Source organism: Bombina bombina, chromosome 12 (genome assembly GCF_027579735.1).
Source record: "Bombina bombina isolate aBomBom1 chromosome 12, aBomBom1.pri, whole genome shotgun sequence".
Classification (NCBI taxonomy): domain Eukaryota; kingdom Metazoa; phylum Chordata; class Amphibia; order Anura; family Bombinatoridae; genus Bombina; species Bombina bombina.
The window spans coordinates 62,400,122-62,412,620 of NC_069510.1; the positions used below are offsets into that span (position 1 = coordinate 62,400,122).

Sequence of the window (12,499 nt, forward strand, 5' to 3'; positions counted from 1 at the left end):
GTAGTGAGAGGACATCCAAGATGAGATGTGAGAAAGACAGTTAGTGACGCGGGTTAGTAAGGAAGGAGGTAGGTCTGGTGCAGAGAGGTAGATTTGGGTGTCATCGGCATACAAATGGTATTGAAACCCATGGGACTTTATTAAGGAACCTAGTGACGACGTGTAGATTGAGAAGAGAAGGGGACCAAGGACAGAGCCTTGAGGTACCCCAACAGAAAGTGGTAACGGGGCAGAGGATGCTCCGGAGAAGGGTACACTAAATGTACGGTTAGTCAGATAGGAAGAGAACCACGAGAGAGCGGTGTCACAGATGCCGAAGGATTGGAGGGTTTGGAGCAGAAGAGGGTGGTCAACAGTGTCAAAGGCTGCAGACAGGTCAAGGAGGATAAGCAGAGAGAAATGGCCTTTGGATTTTGCTGTAAGTAGGTCATTGGTAACCTTGACAATTGCTGTCTCTGTAGAGTGATGGGAATGGAGTTGGATTTAAAGGAACATTACAGCCTAAATTGGAAACCATATGGATACATTTCAGTTTGGGATAGAAGTATTTTTGTAACATACATGTATTAGCAAAAATGCTTCTAATAAAAGCTATAGCTGTTTAAAATGTATATTTAAGTATGCACCGTGCACCAGCATTTTAAACACAGCACTTGCTCAGATAGTGGCATCTTAAACGAATAAGATGCTATCAAGCAGGCTGACGTTTAAACAGCAGTCAGTTCGCTGTGGGTCTCCGTGTATCCAACCCGGCAAATGTGATTTCAGGTAGCCAATCAACCGCCCTCTGATACTGGTAACAAATAGCGGGTGTGTCCCTCAGCGAGGTTACAGCGTATCCAGCAAGGTGACGCAAAATGCAGGCGTCTCTCAGGCACAGGGATCAACCATTGGCTTCACAGCTACAATCATCGAAAAAGGCTGCCGGGCAAGATTACAATGTATGAACAAAATGTAACAACCACAAGACCGAGTCGTGGTTAAAAATCTTTCTTTATTTGCAACGCGTTTCTCAGGTTGTTAAATTTTGTCTGTGTTTTTGTAATTTATACTCTAAAGTGAAAAAAATAGAAACAAGGTTTATTTCTATAACATGTTTATTCTCATCTCTAGTGAACAACAACCATGGGAGACGCAGAAATGGCGGCCTTTGGCGAGGCCGCGTCCTTCTTAAGAAAATCTGAGAAGGAGCGATTGGAGGCGCAGAACAAACCTTTTGATGGCAAAAATGCCTGCTTTGTGGAACATAAAGATGAACTTTATGTGAAAGGTTTAATTACAGCTCGTGACGGTGGCAAAGTCACTGTGAAGACCGAACAAGACGAAGTAATTACTCAAAATAACATTTAGTATAGGAATTGGCAGCCAAGAATCTTCTTCAGTTATATTAATGCTAATTTCTGTGTTTCAGACTCTAACTGTAAAAGACAGTCAAGTTTACCCTCAAAATCCCCCCAAGTTCGATAAAATTGAGGACATGGCTATGCTGACCCACTTGAATGAAGCTTCTGTGCTGTACAACCTCAAAGAGCGTTACGCAGCATGGATGATCTACGTAAGATTTTAGATACATTAAGAAAACTTTAATCAATGTTTTCTATTTATCTAACTATCTATCTGTCTAGCGCTCTGTTTCTATCTATCTATATCGCTAAATCTCTATTTATCTCTCTATATGTATCAATATATCTATCTATATCTATATATCTCTATCTTTCTCTATATATAGGTATCTATCTATGTATGTATGTATCTATATCTATATATCTATATCTTTCTATATCTATTTATATCTATCTATCTATCTCTCTATCTCTTCATCTATCTATATCTCTATCTATCTATCTGTCTGTCTATCAATCTATCTCTTTAATATCTATATCTATCTATCTATCTATCTATCTATCTATCTATCTATCTATCTATATATATATACATATCACTCTCTATCTATCTATCTATCTGTCTATCTAGCTATCTATCTATGTGTCAGTCTATCTATCTATTTATATATATATATATATCTTTATCTATCTAATCTATCTGTCTGTCTGCCTGTCTGTCTATCTATATATTCATCTGTCTATCTCTATCTATCTATCTATCTATCTATCTATCTATCTATCTATCTATCTATCTACATGATTAGCTTAGATTCTGATATCTTTCTGTAAATTTGCAGACCTATTCTGGCCTCTTCTGTGTCACTGTAAACCCATACAAATGGCTCCCAGTGTATAACCCTGAGGTTGTAGTGGGGTACAGAGGAAAGAAGCGTCAGGAAGCCCCACCCCATATCTTCTCCATCTCTGACAACGCCTATCAGTTCATGTTAACAGGTGACGCTTTTATTCCCTAATATAAATATGTATATTAGTTGTCGCATACTTATGTATTATTTTTATCTCCTTGGGATAGGATAACTATGTACTTAACTTCATGCTAAATATTCTAACACTTATCTTGTTTTCCAGATCGTGAAAATCAGTCTATCCTGATTACGTAAGTGAATAACAGCAAGAATTATTATTTTATTTAAACTAGGCCAAGAAAATGGCCGCAATCTGCAGCATTTGTCTCTTTTTGGATAAATATCTAATTTTATGTATAAATCTGGCGCTCAAAAAATCTGAATGCCACAGACCGTGGTCATTTTCAGAATTCGCTTAGTGAACGAATGCCGAAACACTCATATCTTGTAATTACCTACATTACTTTTGCATATTGTTTTGTGTCGAACTGAAAACCAATTATACAAATAGGCTTTCATAATTCGGGGAGAATGTGCAATTAAAAAAAATAAAATTCTATTTACTTCTATTATTAATGAGCATACTGTGGTAGGCTCAGGAACATGCATGTGCCTTGAGCACTATATAGCAGCAGTGAATGTTGTATTTATATACAGTATGTTTCCTCAGAGAGGGCCTATATAAATCGGATATCAAGAGAAAAAAGGTAAAACAGAAGTCAATTTGATTATTTATTTTTTTTACTTCTGAATCACAAAAGCTTAATTTGACTTCCATATCCATAATTTAAAGGGACATAATACCTATGTGCTAAATTACTTTAAGTGATGCAGCATAGCTCTAAAATGCTAACAGGAAACTATTACCTGAAAATCTTTATGTAAAAAAAATGATATTTTACCTCAAAATTTCTTCAGCTCACAAGAGTAATTGCTCTGTGGACAGTTATTATTAGCTATTTTCGGCTGTGTGTTGAAAAAAAACCAGCCAATCAGCTTCCTTAGTGCTGAGGTCACACCCACGAGATTTCATAATAAACTTCCCTAAATTGAGAAGGGAAATAAAATGGCTGTGCCTGCAAATGCCAGGTGCATGCTCCCTTGCAAGTCCTGGGACTTGCGTTCTGATTGGCTTCTTAAAGTTCCTTTACAATGGAATTTTGAGGTAAAATACATTCTTTTTCTACCTAGAAATGTTCAGGTGATATTTTCTAGTCAGCTTTTTACAGCTATACTGCATCACTTTCAAGTATATTTGGGTATGATGTCTTGTTAAATAGTTAAAATGATACTAAACCCATTTTTTTTTTTCTTTCATGATTCAGATAGAGAATGCAATCTTAAGCAACTTTCTAATTTACTCCTATTATCAATTTTTGTTTGTTCTCTTGGTATCTTTATTTGAAAAAGCAGGAATGAAAGCTTCGGAGCCAGACCATTTTTGGTTTAGCACCCTGGATAACGTTTGCTGATTGGTGACTGCATTTAGGAGTAAATTAGAAAGTTGTTTAAAACTGCATGCTCTATCTATCCGTATCACGAAAGAAAGAAAAAATTGGCTTTATTATCCCTTTAATACATTTTAAGCCATATGTATTCCAACAGTTCTCAAACCTTCAGTTGACATTGTTATAACTACCTGCGCTTACCTTGTTGAGAGAAATCAGAAATAATCTTCAACATTATGTTGAATTGATGATTTTTTTGTTTATTATTTGAGAACTATGTGCTAATATATTACACATTCTTCTCTTTTCTCTAGTGGAGAATCTGGTGCAGGAAAAACTGTCAACACCAAGCGTGTCATTCAGTACTTTGCAACAATTGCAGCTACTACTGGAGATGCTGGAAAGAAAAAGGATGCAGGCAACAAACTTAAGGTAAAGTATTTATCATATCCTGGCAGGGCAGACTAAAAATCCCAAGGTTAAAGGGACAGTCTACACCTTAGTCATCTTAAAGTCTTACCTTAGATTAAGCTTCAAATAGCCTCCTGTACCTTCTCTATATCATGCAGCAGGAATGGTAAAAAAAGTTATTTTAAAATGAATATTGTTTTTGGCCACTGAAATGAATGCCAAGCTCTGCTCACTGATGACATCAAGATCTGTGCTGCATATGGCGTCCAATCATAAAAGACTCAATAGTTGGATTCAACAGACTGTCAATAGTATTCAGCAGAGTGCCTAGATGCAGCCCAGATTGTGATGTCATTAGTGGGTGGAGCTTGGCAGCCATTTTAAAGTGACCAGAAACAATATTTATTTTAAAATAACTTTTTTACCACTTCTGCTGCATGATATAGAAAGGGGTGCAGGGGGCTGTTTGCAGTTTAAAGGGACAGTCAACACCAGAATTTTTGTTGTTTAAAAAGAAGGATAATCCCTTTATTACCCATTCCCCATATTTGCATAACAAACACTGTTATAGAAATACACTTTTTATCTATGTGATTACTTTGTATCTAAGCCTCTGCAAACTGCCCCCTTATTTCAGTTCTTTTGACAGACATGCATTTAAACCAATAAGTGCTGGCTCCAGGGTAACTTCACGTGCATGAGCTCAATGTTATCTATATGAAACACATGAACTAATGCCCTCTAGTGGTCAAAATGCATTCAGATTAGAGGCAGTCTTCAAGGTCTAAGAAATTATCATATGAGCCTCCTAGAATTAGCTTTCAACTAAGAATATGAAGAGTGTTTTAGACTTCCGGGGAGGAGCGTGAGAGAACACACGCGCGCTCTATGCTCTGCGCACTCAGCAGCAGAGAGTTTTTGCATCACCCCAGCTCCTGGTCCCCATTGGCAGCGACGATTGCGGAAGCCTAGGGGTGACAGAGTTCACGGAGCTCTACGGAAGTCAGCGCTAACCGCCAAGGTCAGGTGGTACTGACCGCATCCACTCACTTACACCTGCGAGCAGAGGAAAAGCTGGTGGAGGAACCCTTTCTGCTGACGCGGTGCAGCAATAGAGGAGGAAGGTGCCGGTCCCAGCCCAGGTCCTTACTAAAGAGTAAGCGAGACAAGAGCGGGAAACTCAGCAGGATCTGACTCAGTGTCGGCCCCTCGGGAGGTTGGCGCGAACGGGAGGTGTCTCGTTTGGATCGACGTCCAAGTGAGGGTGACGGAACACATGAGCTGCATGCCCTGAGGCAGAAAAACCGCAAGTACAATTTCATTATAAAACAGCATAGAAGCCAGCACTTTATACTGTAAGCCTAATGCAAACTGAGAGTCATAAGGAGACATATGGGGACATATGATACACTAAGCCTATAACAGATATTGTGTCTCTGCATATGACTTAAAGATCAATCTTTGTTTGCACACAAGTAATGGCATACTCGAAGAGCCGATGTTTAACCGTTGGGTGAGGAGGCCTATATGCAGCAAGGCAACTTTAACAGTCAGCTGCTTGGATAAAGCTATCTTTGCCTCTGGGAATACTCTGTTATGACTTATCAAATCTCAGAAGGTTTTATTATATATCTCTTAAAAGTTATGATATAACTAACTTATATTTGTGCACACACTGAGGGCCTTCTGAGAATGCAGCTGGGAGGCCTATAGAAGCTAAAGGAAGCCAAACAACAGTTTCTTATAACATTTTTTGAAGGCTTGTTATTTCGCCTGTCCGGCTGTTGGTACACCCTAGGCAGCAAAGATAAAGGCGTGCAGGTTTAAAATCTACCTGGTGGACATAAAGGCTGTGGTTTAAATAAAGGGTCAAAGGACTATATTGCCAAAAATACTATGAGAGACTGTTTATATATATCCATTTATACCTGGATTACTGCAGATCTGCCTCCTGGTCTCTAGCAAGAGGCAATAAGACACTTGGAGAAAGAGAGCATCGTTTTGCAGTGACAAAGAGTAGATTGGCATAGTCTGATTACAGATTATCTTTCTATATTGTATGCAAGGAGGCAGAGGACTTTGGCCCAGTTGATCTGCTGCTACATATTTCTTTTTGTTTTCATGTATATCTTTGCTTTGTGTTTCTGCCATTTATTTTATATATATGTGGCTGTCTGCAATAACTGTCATACCTAATTTTAGAGCTATTCATTTTTGAAAGAGCATTATATCAATTTGACGATATAAGCATAAATACAATTAGCATAAGAAGTTATGGGGGTGTGAAAACATATAATTCCCTTAAAAAGTAAAGCACTTTTATTTTTTTTACACACACACACAAGATTGTTTGAAACTGTTTAGGCTTCGTGGGAAGGAGTCGTTTTCAATTCACACTGCGAATAGAGGTCACATAACCTCCAACTTTTTCTTTTTTGTTTTTCTCTCTCCTCTCTTTCTTTTCTTTTTTTCTTTTCTTCTTCTCTTTCTTTCACACTTTTCACTTTTACTTATATATTGTGCACATACATGCCTATAGGTATATAGGCATATACAAGATTCACCACTTGTGACAATTTTTTTTTTTTTTTTTTATACACGACACTTCATGGAAAGGTATATGACTAATATGAAACAAAGATCCCCAATTATGCCCGTCAAGAGAGATAAGAAAGGCAATAAGCCATTAAACGAGGCAGTAGCAGATAGCCTGCTGGAGACATCCGTGGTGGCCACCGCCGGCACAGACATACAGATTACGAATAATCAGTTAGCAGAGCTGATTGTACCACAACTTGAGTCATTGAAAAAAGATTTGGCTGGGTTGACGGTGGAGATCAGGCAGTTCTCCAGTAGACTGACAGAGGCAGAGACTCGAATATCAGAGTTAGAAGATTTATTTACTATACAGGAAACAAATAACCATAAACTCACAGACACCATTAAAACTTTGCAAAACAAAGTTGACGATCTTGAAGATAGATCGCGCCGAAACAATGTGAGGGTGGTGGGCTTGCCAGAAAATAGTGAATTTTCAGACCTGATACAATTTGCTTCCACTAGGTTACCCACGCTATTGGGCCTGGAATTACAGGGAGATAAACTTGCGGTAGAAAGAGCACACAGGGTCGGTCCAAGTAGGTCAGATGCAGATAATAAAAAACGCCCTAGAATGATAGTTATCAGATACCTGTGTTTCCAAGATAAAATCAGGGTTATGCAGCAATACCGAAAGATTAAATCATTTAGTATTGAAGGTACACAAGTTCTATTATTCCAAGACTTTTCTACCGATACGACAGCTAGAAGAAGAGAAATGTCACCATATTGCTCAGCCCTTATTAAGGCAGGTATAAAGGCTAGCCTCAGGTATCCAGCAAGGTTAATTATAGAAGAGAAAGAAGGGCAAAATCTGTTAAACACCCCAGAAGAAGCTAAGACATACTGTAAAACAAAGAATATCAAGGTGTAACTAGGTAAATACACCAGCACATTTAAGATCAAGATAGCAAAAGAGATATACAATGAATGGCAGTGAAGGGAAATTACCAGCTTGCACAGATATAGTAAGCTTGGGTAGTGAATGGATGCAGGTTTTATTTGTTATATGTTGTGGTTTTCCCCCTTTCCCCGTTCCTTCTTTCTCTCCCCCTTCCCTCCCCTTTTTTTTTTTTTTTTTTTTTTTTTTTTTTTCTCTTCCCCGCCCGCCCCCGGGTACCCCTCTAGAGGCGGGCTGGTTTAGAAGTAAGACGAATTTAATTCTTAGATGTGTAGAAGTTTAAATTTCATTTCCTGGAATGTTGGAGGTGTGTCATCTCCAGCAAAGCGCAAAGGTATTTTAAAATCAATCAAGAAAATAGATCCAGACATAATACTATTACAGGAACTACACCTAAAGGAAGATGAGATAGTAAAACTTAGAGCGAATTGGGTGAATGAAATAATAGCAACACCATGCACACATAGAAAGCGGGGGGTTGCAATTATATTCAGTAAAAAAATTACATATAAAGTAATAAGTAAAGAAATTGATACAGCCGGCAGATTTTTGATTGTTCAAATCGAAACAGCACACAAAATATGGACAATCTGCAACGTTTATGGGCCGAACGAATTCGATAGGGAATTCTGGGGTAATATCAAGCAAAAATTAATCCCTTATTTAGGGCAGAATATAATATTAGCAGGGGACTTCAACATGGTGCTACATCCTGAAATAGATAGGTTTCGACAAAAGAGTGCTTCAAAATATAGGAAGGAGGCTAAATTTTTTAGAGAATTTTGTGCATCACTAAAGTTAAAAGATATCTGGAGAACACAACATCCAGATATGCGAGAATATTCCTGTGAATCGAAATCACATAGGAACTTCTCTAGAATCGATCTTTTTTTAATAGAGGAGCACCTAGTGAAGATAGATATCATATCCCAGATGTATGACTTCACATTATCAGACCATGCAATTATTAGTATCAACTTTAAACTGAACGTGCAGGAAGGGCCGCATGTGAATACATTTAGCTTCCCAGGATATATGATAAATAATAGCCATTTCTGCAACTGGTTAAAAGGGAGATGGAGAGAATATCAAAATTTGAATAATACATACAGTCATAAGATAGAAATATTCTGGGAAGCAGGGAAAGCGGTCTTAAGAGGAGATATTAAGAAATATATGGTAAATCTTAAGAGGAAACAGCTAGCCAGAGAGATTCAACTATCTAACCAGCTGCGAAATACATATAGAAACTATATAAACAACCCCTGCAATAATACATGGAAGAAGTATACACAGGCTAAAGCAGAGCGGGAGGCCTTTTTAAATAATAAATGGGCTCTGGAAGATATTAAATCGAGAAGCTATTTTCAGGGGTTCCAAGGAATTTCGGCTAAACATTTGGTTAAAATCAGAAAATTTAGGAAGAGTAGGAACATGATCTCTCTAATAAAATACAAAAAGGAGACTTATACAAAAGCCTCAGAAATTAGAGAAGCATTTTTTAAGTACTACCAGACTATATATTCTCAGGGAATAATAGACAACATAGCTAAACAGAATTTTTGGAAGAAAGTTAAATTACCGAAAATTACGAAAGATGCATTAGATAAACTAAACCTAGAAATAACTACAGCAGATATAATCACGGCCATAGAGAAGACTAAAGCAGGGAAAGCCCCAGGTCCGGATGGACTCTCTGCAGAGTATTATAAAATAATGAAATTGGAAATGGCAGAAACGTTAAGTAGTTTGTTCAATAAGTACTATATACAGAATAATAAACACTCATTATATTTTACAGATTCAATAGTTTCATTAATTTACAAGAAAGGGAAACCTCCAGAGGATATGGGTTCATATAGACCCATATCCCTGCTTAATCAAGACTATAAATTATTCATGTCCATCATAGCTAATAGATTGAAGTTGGTTATCGGAGACTTAATCAGCCCGGACCAGACAGGTTTTATGCCGCTTAGGAACCCAGCAAAAAATATGCGTAGAGTCCTTACTTTACTTGATTACTATTATAATAAAATCCACAGTAGAGGCTCTCATTCCCTGCCAGACATGGCCTTGATAACGATAGACGCAGAAAAGGCGTTTGATTCCATTATATGGGACCATATGCTTACTTCTCTTGCCCAATTTGGGTTCCAGGGTAATTTTGTTGATACAATCAAACTAATATATAAGGAACCCAGGTCACAACTTCTAGTTAACGGTGAATTATCGCCATATATAACTCTGCAGAGAGGAACCCGGCAGGGGTGCCCATTATCCCCCTTACTTTTTAACCTCGCGCTCGAACCATTGGCTGTACTTCTTAGGCAAGAAATGGAGGGTATTCAGTTGGGCAAGCAGAATATAGTCATAACGTTATATGCTGATGACATTATGCTTTTTATTAAAGACTCCAGTATAAATATTCCAAAAAGTATGGAGATAATTATGCATTTTAGTAAGTTCACTGGATACAAGATCAATGCTCAGAAATCTGAGATCTTATGGATTAATAAGAATAAACATAGCTATACGCGTCACCCTTTCAGGGAGGTAGATAGAATAAACTATCTCGGGGTGTTCATAGGCAGAGATCCAGGGGAATGGTATGGCTTAAATTATACTAAAATGTTTGCGAATCTAGAGGTTGAATTCCAAAAGTGGAACATACTTTTTCTCTCTCTTTCAGGAAAAATTATGTTGATTAAAACAATCTTGTTCCCGCGGATCTTATTCCTGTTACAAAATTTACCTCTGGTTATTCATAAAAAGGATATAGTTTTATATAACCGAGCATGCACATCATTTATCTGGGGCAATAAGAAACCACGCCTGTCAATTGAGAAATTGTCTATTCCTAAAAAATTTGGTGGCATGGCCCTACCAAATTTAAGATACTATAATTGGGTTACGTTGGCCAAATATGGTGCGGACTGGCTGACGGAAGCACAGTATGTCACATATTTTGACATGGAGTCTGATTTAATTGCACCCTTTAGCTTGAAAGCAGCTCTGCACCATGTATACGCCAAACTACCCTCTAATATCAAACAATTAATTACATTTTCAAATATTGTATTAGCTTGGCAGAAATACTGCAAGATGATGGGAATAGACTTCCAGAAATCCCGGTTTCTACCCATTATTGGGACCCCCGCATTTTCTCCAGGTATATATAATGGGGTATTTAAAGAATGGCATACTAAAGGTATTACATATTTCTCGCAGCTTCTTAGGTTGGACAGTAATATAATTCAATTGTATAGCGCGATATCAGATAAATACAATCTTCCTTCAAATAATTTCTTTGCTTATCTCCAGGCCAGAAGTTTCATAACATCATTAATGGGTTCAGGCATACCAGATTGGAGCTTACATGAGATAGAGCCAGGCCTCAAACTATATAAAGCCGGTGTTAGATCAATCACTTTTTGGTATGAGGCCCTATATTCTAAACTGGGGGATAGACATTTATCTCGAATTAAAGAGACCTTCCAAAGATATTTCACTAATATACAAGAATCTGATATAAAGAAGAGTCTAAGTCTATGTGAGGCAACTACAACTAAGACGGGTTGGAGGGAAGCTCATATGAAACTATTAAATAATTTTTATTTAACACCAGAAAGGATGAATAAATGGGTGCGTGATGAATCAAGGTATAGGTGTTTCAAATGTTGTGCTGATAAGGCAGATATGTTGCACTGTCTCTGGTCATGCCCCAAGATTAGACAATTCTGGGGGAAAGCCAATTTTTGGTTGAACAGACATTTGCAGCATGGCTGCGAATTTACCCCCAGAGAGATCTTTTTTTTGTGCCATGATCAGACATGTTATGGGGATCAGCAGTTGATTAATACCGTTATCCTAGCGGCCCGCATGTTAGTCTTCAAGAAATGGAAGTCAATAAGTGCCCCGAGTATAGCTGAACTCACAAGTGCAATTAGACTACAAATGAGGATAGAACTATACGACAAAAATTTAGTATCAGAGAAATATCTCAAGAGGTATTTCGGGAAATGGTTAAAGTTAATTCAAAAGTGGCCATTGGCATCTCAGAAACAATTTATCACCCCTCTGACAAATTCTGTAGCGTTCCTTTCACTGGTCGCGGGGGAGATCCTCCCGCGGCAGTGGATAGAAGATCAAAATAGATGAAGTGTGAATGGTCAGCGGGGCTGGGAGGGGGCCCCGGGGGAATGGCAGGGGTTAAGATACCAATTGTTTCCCTTTTCTCCTTTTTTTTTTTTTTTTTTTTTTTTTTTTTTCCTCCTTCTTCTTTCTCTCCTCTTTTGTTTATTTGTTTGTTTGTTTCGAGTTATCCCCATTTGGTTATTTGATTTTCCTTTTTTTTCAGAAATGACATAAAATGTGAAGTACTAGAAGGCAGAGTATGAAAGTTGAAAAAATTGTCCTCAGATAAATGATTATCTTTATTTGCTTTTGTTTTCTTGACATATTTTTTCATAAAAGATGTTTTCATAAATGTTACATATATAATCAGATACAACGATGAATGTTATGTCTTTTTATGTACGAAATGATGTACTTCACCAATAAAATATTTAAAAAAAAAAAAAAAAAAAGAATATGAAGAGTACAAAGCAAAATTGGTGATACAAGTAATTTGGAAAGTTGTTTAAAATTGCATTCCCTATTTAAATCATGAAAGTTTTTTTTTGGACTTGACTGTCCCTTTAATCTTAGGTAAGACTTTACGATGACTAAGGTGTAGACTGTCCCTTTAATACACTAAGTAATATTTAATTTAGTAGTATTAAATGGCACTGTACACACATGTTTTATATCATTCTTATGAAAGAGGAACATTTAAACATGGTATTTTGCTTTAAATTTAAATTTATACAGCTGTACCCTGCTAATGCT

General features: G+C 37.4%; 1 protein-coding gene across 2 annotated transcripts in view; it reads left to right on the top strand.

Moving 5' to 3' along the window:
- The window catches only part of LOC128643162 (myosin-1B-like), a 65,027-nt gene that overhangs the window by 12,200 nt on the left and 40,328 nt on the right, over positions 1–12,499 (top strand). For both annotated transcript variants that reach the window (XM_053696134.1, XM_053696133.1), the window contains exons 3-7: positions 1,114–1,326; positions 1,412–1,555; positions 2,183–2,339; positions 2,475–2,502; positions 4,014–4,131. In XM_053696134.1, coding sequence (XP_053552109.1) covers positions 1,126–1,326; positions 1,412–1,555; positions 2,183–2,339; positions 2,475–2,502; positions 4,014–4,131 — 648 coding nt within the window. In that variant the 5' untranslated portion in view covers positions 1,114–1,125. The remainder of the gene's footprint in view (positions 1–1,113; positions 1,327–1,411; positions 1,556–2,182; positions 2,340–2,474; positions 2,503–4,013; positions 4,132–12,499) is intronic.